Source organism: Cyprinus carpio, unplaced genomic scaffold (genome assembly GCF_018340385.1).
Source record: "Cyprinus carpio isolate SPL01 unplaced genomic scaffold, ASM1834038v1 S000006459, whole genome shotgun sequence".
In the NCBI taxonomy this organism is placed as follows: domain Eukaryota; kingdom Metazoa; phylum Chordata; class Actinopteri; order Cypriniformes; family Cyprinidae; genus Cyprinus; species Cyprinus carpio.
Window position 1 is genome coordinate 219,127 of NW_024879140.1, and position 17,298 is coordinate 236,424.

The 17,298-nt window shown below is 42.2% G+C and overlaps 1 protein-coding gene and 1 long non-coding RNA gene across 3 annotated transcripts in view; one reads left to right on the forward strand and one right to left on the reverse strand.

Moving 5' to 3' along the window:
• LOC109077452 (lysine-specific demethylase 6A-like) overlaps positions 1 to 2,371 on the forward strand; it is a 31,310-nt gene extending 28,939 nt beyond the window's left edge. Inside the window, 1 exon segment of the mRNA XM_042754102.1 lies at positions 1,350 to 2,371. Coding sequence (XP_042610036.1) covers positions 1,350 to 1,379 — 30 coding nt within the window. The 3' untranslated portion in view covers positions 1,380 to 2,371.
• Positions 2,372 to 5,167: 2,796 nt separating this feature from the next.
• Positions 5,168 to 10,531, reverse strand: LOC122143598. 2 transcript variants are annotated; one of them, XR_006159250.1, is made up of 4 exons: positions 10,307 to 10,531; positions 9,941 to 10,186; positions 6,646 to 6,959; positions 5,168 to 6,375 (listed from the first exon to the last, which is right to left on the reverse strand). It is a non-coding gene; the product is annotated as an uncharacterized LOC122143598 (long non-coding RNA). The 2 variants fall into 2 exon arrangements; XR_006159249.1 differs by having other exon boundaries at positions 6,646 to 6,808; positions 10,307 to 10,526.
• Positions 10,532 to 17,298: the final 6,767 nt, after the last annotated feature.

Below are 17,298 nucleotides of genomic sequence, written 5' to 3' on the forward strand. Positions count from 1 at the left end.
GAGGAGATGGCTGTATTTCCTCACTTCTTCAATTAATTGTTCGGTCACTTGGTCCATTTCCATGTTGGCTCTTCACTGAATTTCGGAATTTAAAAATGGCGGGCGGTCCAGAGTGCAAAAGATCATTCCGGAAATGCGTAGGAGGAAACGTGATACTACCAAGCCGACCAATCACAGATCTTGCAGTCCACGTCGTCGCGATGCGTAGTTACATTTTTGAGGAGGTGCGCGTCAGGGTACGGCGAAGGGTACGACGTATGGTACACGTCAATGCGTATGCTATGCCGTACCTACTACGCGCACCTGACGCAGAAGTATAAATTGGGCCTAATAAAGCTGTGTCGTCTGTCATTAATGTTAATCAAACAACAAAAGACAGGAAATCAATCACTGCTCTTGACTGAATAACTTTTGTAACTTTAATCTGTTTTTAAATAATTTAATTTAATTTAGTAATTTAACTTTTTTTGTACCTGGATTCAACTGTTAGACTGAAACATTTTCCAAAACGAAATTCAAGTTCTGAGTTTAACTCTATTTATTTTGAAAACAAATTACAATCTTCAGCGATGTGATGTTCTCCACGTGGAGTAACGTCTGGCGCAGTCGCAGCTTGTATTAAAACAAATAGAAAGCAAACATGTAGCATTAAAAGTTATTTATACTGAAATTTAAACTGAATTTATATATTTATACTGAACTCTGAACCTCAGCCCCCCCCAGCTCCCACTTACACACTGGGACCTGCACCAGACACTTTGTACAGCACTGGTCTGCTCACTATCTCATTCAGAAGTTAACTGACCTCATTCAACTACCTCTTCTGTCAGTTTATATAAAGAACTGCTCTCTGAGCTCTTTGACACTTTTATCAGACTGAATAAGCTCTTTTGCACTACAGTAATTATATCTGCACTGTTTACGTCACTGTTTAGCACTCTATCTACCATGTGCCTTGTGCTGCTTTACTTATCTTTTTTTTTACATGACCTATTTTTATATTTGTATGGTTGTACTTTATATTTTATTATCTGTATTTAATGTACTACTGTTAGTGTTATCTGTATGCACCAAGGATCTGAGAGTAACACAATTTCAATTCTCTGTATGCATGTACTGTACATGTGGAAGAATTGACAATAAAGCAGACTTGACTTGTTTTAGTTAACATATGCTATCATAGATTTGAACAGATTTTTATTCTTATTGTAAAATAATGGAACATGAGTCATGAATATTGTCTCAAAGGTCATCAGAAGTCAGAAAGAAAAGTCATGGAAATTTATTGGTAGAGATGTGTATAAACCCTGAGCATGAATAACGCTCTGCGCTCACCTTGTGTTTTGTAGGCTCCTGCTCTGCATTCGTCTGCATCTTGACAGTAAGACGCCGTACATGTGGAGAATATCGCATTACAGGAACTCTCTAAACGGACCATTTCTGATATTCAGGACAGTCGTGCTCGTCTCTCGCGTGGCTGGTGACCATCGGAGAGCACGGGACCGTCCACTCGAGTGGCTGTGTGTCTATGCAACCTGTTTATAAACTGCAGTGTGTGACTGTGGCCTGCGGGGGGCGGTAGTGAGCGAACTTCCTCTCTACGCACCTCTTCCTGAACGGGCCGCTCGCCTCTGCTTCACGTGAGAAACTAATCACAACACCTGGGGAGGATATTATGGGAAACTCGTTTTGTACATATTGTCTGTCACAACTGGCATCGTCACTTACAGACTACTGACTTGAGACGTTCTTTTTGTATTTTGTTAACATGCTGAAACCTGGAATCTCTTTCCTTGTGTCTCAAGGGTTCGCCTTCACGAAGGAGCGCTAGCCTAGCTTTTTGTATGGTAGATAGCGATTTTACGATGACTTTGGATGGCAAAATCTACAACAAAAAAAAAAAAAAATTTGTAATGTGAAGAATTAGGTGAGATATAATTTTTTACAGCTTTTGTTTTACTGGTCTCGTTCTTTTGACACCATGTTCAATATTTTGTTTCTTAGGTAAGAAAAAGGAAAAAATTGTGGAAAAAACATAACAGCCAAGTCACAAAGAAAATGGGTTGCACATAGAGTAAGAAATAAAGTTTAAATTGTTTGTTTGTTTTTTTCCTTCCTTGTTTGTTTCTAATCCTGATGTACATTTACACTATTTATAAATACATATTTATTGCTTGAAGATATTTGTGGATGGAATGCTGTTATTTTTCCCAGAGTACCTGCCATTAAATTTGAAGGAGTTTGGTCATTTAAACTACTCCTGCATTTTTCTATATAGAATTAAACTGCTTAGTAAGCATTGTACAGAAACTATAAATTGTTTTATTGTTTGAAGAATGTTTTATGAGTTATTAAACAAGTTGTCAACATATGTGCTGACACATGGAGATCCTTTTCTTGACATTGCACATTATTTTTTTATTGTATACAATGACAATTGTCGAGTGAGTGTTTTGAAATATTGTTTATTTTAAAATGCTCATTCCCTTTTAACGTTTCTTGTTGTTGGACAACACCTGCAGCCTTGCTAGAAGATTCGCAAAGATACACCATTCACTATCACTGTATACAGTAATTTAGTTACACTCATGAGGTCTATTACTACTAAACACGCCTTTTGAAACCTCAAGAAAGGTTCAAGTTCATTGGCGTTCACTGACAAACATTTACAAATGGACTTGTTTACGTCGTGCAGCGTGCCTGCTCTTAACGAGTGTTCCTCATTTGCTCGGTGAAGTTCAGCTGTCTGGTGAGAAGACGTTCCTCCAGAAGTCTTGTGGTACAGGAGCCACTTGAATGTGGTTTGGTCTTCTGACATGTGGTCAGTAAAGGTCTCTCATTATGCAAGAATCTCTTGTCTTCGTTTCCCCCTTATTTGTACTTTTCACAATCTGTTATTGTTTAATGCAAAACTGAAGCTAATCAGTTTCCTTTAAAGTAACTGCAGTCAGCAGCTAGAGAACTGTTTGTGTGTGTGTGTGTGTGTGTGTGTGTGTGTGTGTGTGAGAGAGAGAGAGGTTGTGATACACTCTGGTATCATGTAATGCAGTTTATAAAGATGTTTCTTCTGTACCCGTTCAGGAGCTGCTGATGGACACTCGACGGTATATTCATATAATGTTGTCTTTAAATGGAATTGTTAGACTGTGACAAATGGCTCCTCAAACAGAGTGACCACGTTTGAGCTTTATTGGATCATTTAAAGACTGACATTGCGTTAAACGTCTCCTGAATGAACGCCTCTGTCGTTATGAAGCATCTCAGAAACCCAGCAGACAATGTAGCTGTAATTTGAAAAACAGATTTCTACACTGTATGCCAGGTTCAGGACCGCATCAGTCTCGCCTCGCGCTCGTTTTGGTAGTTTTCCTCCACGGGTCTGGTTTTTGCTGCTCAATCGCGGACTGACGGCCATCAGAGACCCAGTAGCCAGATGTAGCTGCTGGCGGAGACAGGACCTACACTGACCACTGAGCGAAGGATGGACGTCTGCGTCGCTCTGCTCCTGAGATAATGGAGTTAACAAAACAGACATGACCTCAAGAAGGGAGACGAGTTCATGGAACATGTGTAGCTGGCGGGTAGTTCAGCGCCAAAACAGGTGCATTACACTCATGCGATTGTATAATAGCCTGGAAGTGAGATGTGGCCTGGAAAATGAGTTCAAACAGACGCCGCAGCCTCAGGGGCCGCCGATGGAAAGTTAAACAGGACTGGAAGCGTTCCAGATTAGGAGCGCTGACTCATGTGTTTGCAGCAGGGTGCGAGACGTCACTCAGGAACCTGTGCTGAAGCTGGAGAGAAACACACTTCAGTGGAGAACCTCGTCCTGCTGTCCTTCTCGTTCTGACACACGACTGATGTGTGACACTCTTTTTCCACTCGGCATCTCCTGTTTCCATGATGTCATGTGACACCAGTTTTCCGTGATTTGGCAGGAGGAGGCTGTCCTTCACTAGGTCTGTGATGATGCTGGACGTCTCCTGCTCTCTAACAACCTGTGAACTCTGGAGATGTGAGAGGACGGAACGGGAGGTGTTTAAAGGGGTCATATGATGATGCTAAAAAAATAACATTACTTTGTGTATTTGGTGTAATGCAATGTGTTTATGCAGTTTAAGGTTAAAAAGACACATTAGGACAAGACCATGGGAACCAGATGAGTCCTCTGCACAATCTGGCTTTGTTGCAGCCTAGAATTAAACCGCTGGTTTCGTCTGGCCAGAGGAGAACACAACACTATTTCTGTTTCCAGCACAGCGTGGGATCGTCAGCTCCAGAGCAAAAATAAAACTGTCACAAGTCTTTTCTATGTGTTTACCCAGTTTAAGCTACAGCAATCTATCACACCACATTAAAGAGCGCCAAAATGGTATTTATTGCTTGAATTTCTTAATAAAATGAACAGTATTTGAAATCTGAGATTGTTTCATATCAAAAGTAATGAAGCACAAAGCTTAGCCTATTGCGATCTATTTAAGACGCACTATGTAGTTTATTCATCAACTGTAAACAGCATCGAATGGGATTTAAGAATAAATATTGGTTCATAAAAATGAGAATCTATTAAAATTGAGAAGCCTTAGCAGATTTAGTTGTTTTAGGTGGCCTCCGCTGTCACTGCAGGGTGTGTGTTGAACATGAAAAGTCTCTGTTCATCTGTTCTCTTCATAAATAAAGCCTATTAACTTGTCCTGTAGGTTCATTATTAAAAATGAAAATGTGAACAAAAAGTAATTAAATGTTATTTTAATTAAAATATGAAAAATAAAATGATGGTTAGTATATGATTATGACAGAATTTTAATGACCCTGCCCGTCAAAATCTAACGCAACCTTTGACCGTACATTATAGTTGCTCCGCTCTGTCCAATCTTTCTGACTTTTACGAAGCTCATCATTCTGAAAAGCACGGTGGGCTCTGATTGGCCAGCTCTTCAGTGCGCTGTGATTGGCTGAATACCTCAAGTGTGTGACCAAAATGTTACGCCCCTTACCATATTTTGAAACACACAGCGTCTCCACTACAACAATACTACAGTGAGAATAAAAGATACTCCTTTCGTTGCGTGAACATTTGGGTGGTGTTATGCAAATCTTCCCACTCTGACGTAGACGTGGAGGCGTTTTAGGAGGGCGTGGATGAGTCTTAACTTTTATAAAGAATATCTCTCTGGGTTTGAGACTTTAGTCTTTGCAACTTTACAGATCTTCTTTATGCACCAAGAGCTTGTAACACTCCAAAGACAAAGGAAACCTTGAAATAGCATCATATGACCCCTTTAAGCTTTAGGTGAAGGAGGGTACAATCTCTCTTTCTTCAGTCGGCATGTGACCGCTGCTGTTGTTGACTGACCCTTGTGTGCAGATATCATTTGCTGGACGAACAGGAATCGAGACCTGACTATGTTTCATGAATAGCCTTCTCTTTCAGCACATCCCTGATCTTACAGCTGTGTTTTAACTGCTGATAAAAGCAGCAGTGGGAAACGGTTGTGTCACATTGTAAGGCGGTGTGTTGTGCTGTGGTGTCGTATTTCACTATAGACAGAGACATGGATCTGACCAATCAGAGCGCTCCTCCCAGCAGCCCATTCATAAAAGCATGCGTTACCCTTCACCCACATGCTCTTGCTCTCGTTCACTCACCCGCCATTACACAGAGAACAAGGACAAACACAATGGCAACGTCTCAGACTCTCGCTGCTTACAGTCTCTGAAAGATCGAGCTCAGATGAACATATTAGGAAGATGTTTCTTTTAGCTGCTGTAACTGGTTGCCCAATTCTTAGACGGTTTCTCATATTTTGCCATTTGCTGAAGAGTCCAAATATTTTGGGTATCCCTCAATTAAAATGAACACATTTATTACACGAGAATTAGTTGCTAATTTAAAATAGTTTCTAGATTGAAGAGTTTAGTATGTCTGACTGCAGGACGTACCAATTCACGTCAGATCTGCTCCTGAGCTTTATGGGACTGCTGAAGAATGAGCGACAGATGATGGCAGAGATCCTTCAGGTGAACGTCTGCTGTGGAAGCTGATATTTCATAACGTCTTCTAATGGCCCGGCGCTCTGTGTGTGTTGAAGGTGTCGGATGCTCTTTCTCGTCTGTCAAGATGACAGTAAAACAGCCTTTTTTCTGTTCCTCACTTCGCTCTCGTTTCTTTTCTTCCCATCTTTTCTCTTTCACTCTTTCTCGTCTGAACCCAAACCTGTTCCTCGTTGGCTATCTTGAGTCGGCAAACAATTGCACAATCAAGCCTGACGTGAGATACCTGTTTGTAAACCTGCTGTTTTCCACTTCACATGTTCTTTCTCTTCTTTCCCAATGAATCCTGTCTGGAGTGTTGACGTCTGTCAGGTAGCAGTGCTGGAATGAAAGCATGAAGAAACAGGTTAAGGTTAGTCTCTTTGGCATCTGTCTTGAGTTTAATGCTGCTTCAAAGGGTGCTGTCAGTCCACAAGCGCTCGTGTTTTTGGCAGCACTCGATGTCTTTTTCTCCACATTAAATTCTACACCACATTTTATCATATTTCTCTGTTTTTCCATCACAGAATCATCACAATAATGTGTCCGAAACACCATATCTGCCTGGCACCATAAAACCATGATGACTTTGCAAAATGTAGCAGTACTCACATTCGTCCAGCAGAAACCTCTCATCTCCCTTCATTATATCTCCACCTTTCTCTCTTTCTTTCGTTCCTCTCCTCCGGTTTCCCCTCATTCCTGTCCTGGTCTGTTCTTCTTTCCCCTTTTTACTCCCACGCTGTAATCGAGTCACATGTTGCCGGTCCGACCCCTTTAAAGAGAGGCGGGAGCTCAGGTGGGCGGCGCCTCTTCGTTCTGACCAATCGTGTCAGGGGGCAGAGCTTACTGTGGCTTTTTCTCAATGGAAAGGTCAGAGGCGCCATTCATTGAGAATCAAAGGAGTGTCATGTGCTGGAGAAACTCTTCATATACAATGAGAAGTGAATTATAACGTTATTCAAATACAAAAGGCAGAGTAGAGCATACTGAGTGTATTTTGGATTTATTAAATTAGAAAAGGCAGAGTAGAACATACTGGTAAAAAAAATGTATAGCCTGAATGCACTGTAAATCGCTTTGGATAAAAGCGTCTGCTAAATGCATAAATGTAAATGTAAATGAAACCATTTTATAAAAGCAGACTTGAAAAAAGACACTTGAGGTGCTGTTCTATAGTCTTCAGCTGTAACTACACGAGATCTCAAACTTTAATGCTTAAACGTCTATAGTCACACTGCAAAAAAGGCTTATCTTAGTATTTTTGTCTTGTTTCTTGTCAAAAATCGAAATATTCTTAAATTAATTCTTAAATTTAAGCAAAACGACAAGAAAACTTGATTCTTGGATTTTATTAGTAAGATTTGAGAAATACGACAAGAAAACTAAATTATGTGCTTTTTTTTTTGGATGATCATTTTACTTCTTTTAAGCAAAATGCACTTAATTTCGTTTTTTTCCACCGGAAACAAGACTAAATATCATGTTGTTTTGTTTAATAAGTAAAAGCATCTTAATTTAAAGGGGTCCTATTATGCTTTTTCACTTTTTCAACTTTAGTTAGTCTGTAATGTTACTGTTTAGCATAAAAAGGATCTGCAAAGTTACAAAGCTCAAAGTCCACTTCAAAAGGAGATATTTTATTTAACAGAAATCACTTTTCAAAAAGTACAACGAACGACTCGTTTGGACTACAACGCGTCTTTTCCGGGATTTGCGATATCACAAAGATCGACGAATGGGACAAGACCTGGTTGTTATCACTATGTCGGAGACACGCTAGCTTTCTCAAGCAGACGAACTTAGAGTGGTTACAATCATCCGGGTTTAAATCGCGCTCAAACTGATTTGATTTTGATGCAATATTTACACTGAAGCTCACAGCAGGCGGCTATGGTAAGAGGCATGACATTTCCCGACCAGGCGCCGAGTGGAGCCAATCACAACACACACTGACCCAGCTAACCAATCACAGCACACACTGGCCCAGCTAACCAATCACAGCACACACTGGCCCAGCTAACCAATCACAGCACACACTGACCCAGCTAACCAATCACAACACACACTGGCCCAGCTAGCCAATCACAGCACATTTCGTATTTCAGAAGGCGGGCCTTCATTTGAGGAACTATTCGAGCCGTTCATGCCAGACTGGGAGAGATCTGTTGTAATAATGTAAAATATGTGAAAAATAATGTGTTTTTCGAACAACCTAGTATGAGAGCCTGTTCTAGTACACCCCCAAAACAAAATCAAGACTTTGTAAAAGAGCATAATAGGACCCCTTAAGAATTTTTAGATATTTTGATTAGAAACAAGCCTTTTTTTGTAAGTTCAGATCCAGGATGAGTAGCTGTAGTACTAGTTAAATTAGTTTATATCTGTTAGATGGTTTTTGCAAACGATTCTGGTATAACATCTACAAAATGTCTCCTGTGGTGCTAGTGGACGCTTGATTACAGCTACAGCATGAGTCTGTGGAATGATTCCTGTGATTGTAGCCTGTGATTGTGTGGGCGACAGCGTCTGTGTGTGTTTTTGCAGAATATATTTACAGAGATATGCTCAAATACATAGTGTGGACTAATATGTCTCAAGTGGCCTTTTGAGGCCACTATTTCAGATGGTGAAAAATCAAAAGCTTGTATTGTTGTTTCAGATTACTCGTAAACAATAGCTTGAGTCACTTATGATGACGTTTGAATTTTGTCTTCCGAGCTGCTTCACTTGAGTCAGTCTATCAAAAGTGCAGCAGGTTTCTACAAACCATGTTTCTTCAGCCAGTGTAAGTATATATATATATTCACTTGTATATATATATATATATATATATATATATATATATATATATATATATATATATATATATATATATATATATATATATATATATATATACAGTGTAAGTATATATATATATTCTTGTCTGGTCTTTTTCATCCTGATGGGTTTCTTCAGCTTACTAAAGATTAATTTCTACGGGATAAATCTGTTCAAAATGTTTAGAGAATCAGCAATGTCTGATTTCAACATAATTTGTCATAAATGTTGGCAGGTCTTTCATAAACCGCTATTATTAATGCATTTAGGCCACAGAATTTGGTAACACTTTATTTTAAGGTGTTCTTGTTACACGTTATATGTACATGCTATTATAATTACACTTAATTATGCTTAATTACATGCAAGTAACCCTAAACCAAACCCTAATCCTAACCCTAACCATATAGTAAGTACATGTAGTTAATTAATATCACTCGTTAATTGTATAACTACACTGTAACAAGGACACCTTAAAATAAAGTGTAATGCAGAATGCTTTTAAACTGATTTTCATCTGCTGAATTGTCATAAAGAAAATTTTGATCAGGTGTTGATATTAGCAGGTTATGAGCTATGAATTGTACAAGAGTTTACGTAATTACTTCAAATCAAATCAAACGAAACATACCTTCAGCTTGAAGACAGACTGTGATTATTGCTGGTTTAATAAATGATTCATAAACAACTGTGTTGAAAAGAAGTGGACACACGGCTGTAAAACCAGCATTATTATTTTTATTATTTTTTTTTTTTTTACCGTGAAACGTTTCCTGACAGCATTTTGAGTCTGTTTCTCACTCGCCGAAGCGTCCGGATGTTTAGATGGCAAAGCTAGTTAGTGCACTAGACTAGACATCACAACATGTTAACCATCATGCGCTCAACAAACACAAGCGAACTCGACGAACTATAGTTCCGTTACCGGCGAGTTTAACCGAAAGATTCTACAGAACCGCTATCATCTTCATACAGCTGCTGTATTCGGTGCAGCTCGAGCCCGTCACTGTTTTAATAATAAACAGTAATGAAGTTCAGAAGATACACGGATCTTGACGATGAACAGAAAGAAAGAAACACTTACCTTCATTCACGTGCACGCGCCTGTTTGCGACTTGAACGTCTGCTGCAGAAACTAGAGAGAAAACACACGAGTTTAAACTCTGATTACATATTCATATGATTGATATATATTGATATATATGTCAGAGATTTGATCTGTAGTGTTGATCAGGTCTGCGAGTGTTTCTGATCTCCTCCATCAGTCCATCTTCATAAAGCCGCACATTAATCTGTGTTCTGTCTCTTGCAGTGTTTCCAGCTCTTGACTCTGGAAGCACAGACTTCATAAAGTCTCAGATTGAGTGATGTTAATGCAGGTTATTGAATTAAAGAGTAAATACATCGCACACACACACACACACACACACACACAAATGAAGGCTCTTACCTGAGATGTCAGCACTCCATTTATTTTCCACATTTTTCTTCTTTCTTTCACTGTCCTCTTTTTTTTTTCCTATGCTTGTCCTTTACTGGCATGATCTGAAGTGAGCTGCATTCTAAATGCAGACGTATTTCTCACTGTGATATAAAATCACTCGTTCTATTAAGTGTCTCTCTCTCTCACATACACACACACACACACATACACACACACACACACACACACACACACACACGTGTTTCTTTCTCTCTTATTCACACAAGTGATCAATCTGCAGGCGTTGAACAGGCTTAACTCCATAAACCTCTCCACCCCCGTGTGTGTGTGTGTGTGTGTGTGTGTGTGTGTGGACCCCTGTCTACACACTCTCTCAAGGGCTCTCAGCCCCAACACACTCACAAATAGCCTGATTCACACACACTCACACTCAGCATACATATACAACAGCACATTTACACCGACAGCCGCCCACGAGAGCACTTCCATTCCTACATCGCCCGTCTAATGGAGCCGTGCCGGCGACGGCCCAAGCTAATTATGTTTCACCCTCCATTAATTAATAGAGGCATTATCTTACACAGGCTTTAATGCGTTTGGGTGAACGTTACACCGGCTCGTGTCTAATCGCTGACTTTGTCTGTAGCCCTTCGATATCAGACTTGGTGTCCTCTCCTCCTTCAGACCGAGCGTTACGGAGTGTCAAGTTCATGCAGGTCAAATCAAATTAGAATAAATTAAGTGCTTCTGTTTCACCAAAGAGGCGTGAAGAGCGGCGCCGCCTTCAACCTGCCAGCGGTGTTTCACTGCAGGACTAAATAAAGCAGTCGCAGCAAAGAACAGATCCTCTTTCCAGTTCTATAAGAGCTGAACTGAACACAGATCTTTGGGTCATTGACTCATTCCGGCCGTTAACCCAAACTGACTCAGATCGCATGTCAAACCGGTTCAATTCTTAACATGAAATTAGTCTCAAATGGACTGTCAACGTCAGTTTAGAGCCAGCAGTGTTCATTAGCATCCTGGTGCTGGTTAACAGATTAAAATGTGAGTGGGAGATGAAGAAAGAATGTGTGTCACTCCACACTTCAGACTGCAGGGGAGGAGAACTAGTCAACTTAGACTTGCTTTTAAATAATTACCAGCAGCCCTGATAATAGGAGAGCGACTCGCACCACACAGGCAGAGCTTTCAGAAATGAAGACGGACAATATAAGAGCAGAAAGTGGGATGGAATCTGTCATCTCTCCATCTTCACGTACACGAGCACAGACTGCTCTCTGAGTGTGATTTCTATAGATTATTCCTGTGTGATTCTGGTTCTGCTGGAGGTTTTGCTGCTGTGATGGACACAGGGCTCCTCACACGGCTGAAGGGTGTCGTGTGTGTGTGTGGGTGAGTGTGTGTGTGTCTGTGTGTGTGTGTGTGAGAGTGTTTGCGTGAATACAGCCTGTGGGTGTCTACGTGGGCGACTGTGTAGGCGTCATGTGAACCTGACTCACGGTTAATTCTGCTGTAGAGGCAAAACAACACAATAAACACACAATCGCTAAAACATCGCTCTGATTGGACTTGAAAAACAACTCAACAAAATTTCCTCTTTGAGTGACACAATTACAATAACCATGGTAGCCACAAAAACGGCAAATACATCTTTTCTTTCATGTTTTTCCATGATTGTTTTAAAGTTAAGACCAAAATTTACATTCCTAAGAAAAAAATGAAGAAAATACATTTTTTCGTCATCATTACTATTAGTAGATGTACTAGCAATATAACGTTACCTCTATTTTACTCAAATTGACTTCCTTTTTTTTTTAATGACTGATTCGTACTGATATTAATGACTTTGTTTTCATGTTTTTTTATATGACCCCATTTTGTGTTTTTTGCAGGGTCTGACGGTGGCAGCTTTGTCGGTTTGGGTGAATTAGAGTGTGTTTGAGTGAGGAATTATACAGGATTGCGTGGGCGTTTGCTGGCTGGAAGCCCATCGCTGCCTCGCTGTAGAGAATGAGAGCTGGAGATGCTCTCGCTTTATTCATCCCAACAAACTACTGACACACAGAGAAGAGGAGAAACAATGTTCAGAATTCATCTCGCTGACACGAGCCGCCGGTTCACATCGGCCAGAGACCGAATCTGTCCCTCTGCTGGTGCGGTCTGTGGGGCTCAGAGCTGTTTTCACTGCATTCACAGCTCAGAGGTGCTGCTATGCTGAGTGGGAGGTTTGTCGTCTCGTGCCTTTGTCGCGCTGTGACCTTGATTGGCAGGAAGCATCAGGATCTCAAAGATTCCTGCAGAAACCATGGCAACTAGAGTAGAGTAAATGATGAGGCACAGCTCAGGAGGACAAACGCTGGTCCAGACCCAGTGCTGGGCTTCCTTCAGAGCAGCCGCATCCATCGCCATCACTGATCCTATAAGAAAGCTCTAGATCTTATGACTGTCAGTGCTAGAAGTGTGTGCAGTCGTGGAACGAATCGGGTCAGAAAAGAGTGGCTCGGGAACTTTCCCTGCCGTCACTCGGGACCAGGCAACAGATCAGAGTTAGCAGTCATCTGTGCAGCAGATCCCTGCAAACACCCGCCATTGCATTTGAGCTGCTTACTGATACAAACGTGTTTACGAAGATTCCCCGTCATTATATTTCTAAGTGTCATATCTGGTGATGGCCCAAATTCAGCATGACACTGATCAGATGCTGACGGTTAGCTGTAACTGCTCTGGAGCAATTTAGTGTCTGTACGACTCGCCTATTGCTGATTGTAAAATAACTTTTCTGGTGTGTTTTCACTTCAAAGTTGCTGGATTGAGTGCAGCAGCGAGCATCTCTCCGGGGCTGGAGTGTGTGGGCTGGGAGGAGACTCTGACCATAACGGAGGCCTTGACACCATTCTTTTGCTTTCAGCGTTCTTTCTTAAGTCACAGCGTTTGTGAGCTTTGCCTGCTCTGCAGCAGCTGCTTCTGCATCTTGATGTTCTGACTCACTCATGAGTGGGCATCTCCTTTCTTTTCTGCCGGTCTCCCTGCCACACTCCTCCTCATGCAATGCACCTCCTCACACCACACACCTCCTCATGTTGAACACCTCCTCACGCAATGCACCTCCTCATGTTGAGCACCTCCTCACGCCATGCACATCCTCACACCACACAGCGCCACGCTCGACGCGTTTCTTTTCACAACACACCACCTCACACCACACAGCTCCTCACGCTACGCGCATCTTCTTACCACACAGCTCCTCACGCTATGCTCCTCCTCACGCAATGCATCTCCTCACACCACACACCTCCTCATGTTGAACACCTCCTCACGCCACGCTCCTCCTCACACCACGCATCTCCTTACACCACACACCACCTCACACCACACAGCTCCTCATGGTACGCTCCTCCTCACACCACGCATCTCCTCATGCCGCACTCCTCCTCATGCCATGCTCCTCCTCACGCAATGCATCTCCTCACACCACACACCTCCTCATGTTGAACACCTCCTCATGCCATGCATGTCCTCACACCACACACCACCTCACGCCACGCTCCTCCTCATGCCACGCTCCTCCTCACACCATGCATCTCCTCACACCACACACCACCTCACGCCACACACCACCTCACGCCGCACTCCTCCGCACGCAATGCACGTCCTCACACTACACACCTCCTCACGCCGAACTCCTCCTCAAGCCACGCACCTCCTCAAGCCGCATACCTCAGGCCATGCACCTCCTCACGCCGTGCCCCCCTTACTCTGCACACCGCATTACAACATGCACCTCCTCATGTCACACTCCTCCTCACACCACGCACCTCCTCATCATACTCCTCCTCACACCACATACCTCCTTACGCCATGCACTTCCTCACACCTCACACAACACACCATGCACCTCCTCACACCGCACACCTCCTCATGCCACACACCTCACACAACATAACGTGCATCTTCTTGCAACGTTCTTCTTCTCATCGCACACCACCCACCACCCACCACCCACCTCCTCACACTGCACACCTCCTCACGCCACACACCTCCTCACACCATGCATCTCCTCACACCACACACCTCCTCATGCTGCACACCTCACACCGCACACCTCTTCATGCCGCACTCCTTCTCACACCGCACACCTCATCACATCACGCACCTCCTCATGCCACATTCCTCCTCACACCACACACCACGCACCTCCTCACACTGCACACCTCCTCATGCCATGCACCTACTCATGCCACACACCTCCTAACACCATGCATCTCCTCACGCCACACACCTTCTCACGCTGCTCACATCACGCACCTCCTCATGCCACACTCCTCCTCACACCACGCACACCTCCTCATGCCACGCACCTCCTCGCACCATGCATCTCCTCACGCCACACACCACCTCACACTGCTCACAACACATCACGCACCTCCTCATGCCACACTCCTCCTCACACTGCACACCATAAACCTCACACTGCAATTCTGCATATCTCACTCACTCAGAAGCGTCCATGAGCGCTGTGAGATTGGTGAGCTGAAGAGGGTTGAGAATATCAGTGTGTCATTTGAATTTTCCGGCGAGATCCGATGCTGATGAATAGTCATGAGTCGCCGCCTCTGCAAACTGAAAAACACCATTATCAAAGCCACTGTGGTGTGAATCACTCACACGTGTGCGTTTGGGTTTGCGTGTTCGGACGCTTTCATGAAACACAGAAACTTGATGTTTAATATTTTTAAAACAGTTCAGAAGGATGATATGTTTGTAATAAAAACAGACCCCAGTGTCTGTCCTGTTGACCGAGTTCACGTTCAGTGCCGATTCTCTCACACTTCTTTTCTTGTCAAAGCATTTTGCATTAATTTTTCCTTCTCTTCTTCAGAGTGTTTTAGGCTAAACCCACATCACAAGATGCACAAGTTTCCTGGTAGCCTTTATTTGTTATGGTAAAGCACAATCCATCTGTTGTGTCTGTTGTAGTTTACAGATATTAAACCGCTACTGGATTGAGTAATGTGGGGCCGGAGCCCTAAAACACGCTCAGGACCCGATTGAGACCAGCGGCCATCCTTGAGCAGTGAACACTTATCAGTGAATGACAGATGTAAAGAGCTTACAGTGAACACTAGATTCATAGTGAACATTTCATAGTTCAATCATTTAAAAAAAACAAGAATCTGAATGCTCATCACTCGCTCTCGATGTGCCTCAGGCTTCCGCTGTGATAGGAATCGATAAACACTCGTATATACGCTGACATGCCCCGCTAAATTGATTTGTGTTTATTTTTACTGGCAGAAGAGTGACCTCGTGAAGGGTCAGCTGTTGCAGCTTGGGATTGCTGTGTTTTTAGTTTCGTATGTTAAACGAATGAAGGCTGAGATCGGTTTGAGCCAGAACTTTTGCCAAAAATGGTGCTGTTGCTACGGCAACAAATGGAGCGCTTAAGCAGAGAGAGCTTGAAGAGTTCTTCACTAACCCATCCATAACCAGGTCCTGTGTGTGTGTGTGTGTGTGTGTGTGTGTGTGTGTGTGTGTGTGTGTGTGTGTGTGTGTTAGCTGCAGTTTGGGTCCAAATGTGTTTCCAGTTAAATCTGACCTAAACACCTTCAGGGACATTTGTGCGCGTCTTCAGTTGGAACATTAAAATGCAGTTTTGTTAGTGTTTGTGTTCGCCTGTGGTGTGTCTTCATTTAGAAAGGTGTATGTGTGTGACATTAATTAGCAGTGTGAAATGAGTGTGGGTGGTTAATTGTGTGTTAGGGAGGTCACGCTGGTGCTCAGCGTTGAGTTGGGCTGTAATGCGCTCTGACACACATCTGGATTGTTTGTTTAGATTAATTGGACAGAAAAAACATCAACAGTTGAGCTGATCTGGAGAGAGTAATTTGACTGATTGTTCATCATGTGTTGTTTGTCATTTAATTTCAGCAATGAGCTCTGAGGCCTTTGAGTGGCTCTTTTTTCACCTTTTTGGAAACTTTAGCCAATATTGAGTTCTGAGGAAGATCTTGAAGATGATGATGATGAGTCATTGGTAAATCATCGTCAAGGCCATTAATGGTCTGTTTGAGATGCAACAGCTTCATAAAGACAGGACAAATATAGTCAAGTCAAGTCACTTTTATTGTCACATCATCACAGCACATGTGCCTTGGTGAGTGAAATTCTTCAGAGCGTGGTCCAGAAATTGCAGAAACAATTTACATATAACCATACAGACTTCAACAGATGAAAAAATATATGACGAATATGAAGTGAAATGAAATGTGATGAATATATATGAACTTAATATGGAAAGTTTCAAAAGTTTTCTTTTAGTGTTATTTTTCAGTCTGCAGTCATTGTATTATGTGCTCATTTGTAGCGTTAGGGTCTCCAATGAAAGACTAACCATAGACTAAAGTTTTTTTTTTTTTTGTGTGTGTCTCCAATGAAATTATTTTCATTTTCAGTGTCAGTTTTATTTGTCTAACGCCACTGGCTGCATGTCAAGTGAATGTACATGTACAATGTGCATATTCTGTTTAGTTGTTTTTAGGTTTGTTTGCCTTAGCTGCTCCAAATGAACTGCAAATGATCTGTCAATCATTGCAACTCACGGGTTAGTTTCAAGCTCCAGTGTTTCATAATTTTGGTCTATAGAATCTTTGATTCTTTTACATGGAGTTCAGGTGCTTACAGATGGTGAAGATACTGTACTTTCAGAGTCCTGAAGTTTCTGTTTATTTGACTTGAACGTGCGTTTGTTCGTTGTTTCCAGATGAGGGCAGCAGAGTTTTTCCTAACGGCCTGATTTAACAGCCCAGACAGAAGGCGGACAGTCTCTTTATTGACGTGTTTATAGTTGTTAAACCATTATTTGAGTCCATGTAAACCCTGGCTAGAAAACAGAACAATGATGAAGCCTGCCAGTGTCGGTGTGATGGAGATGTGACGCATCCACATTAGTTTGAAGTGATTATGGCTGAATCACATTATTAATATGATGATGAACC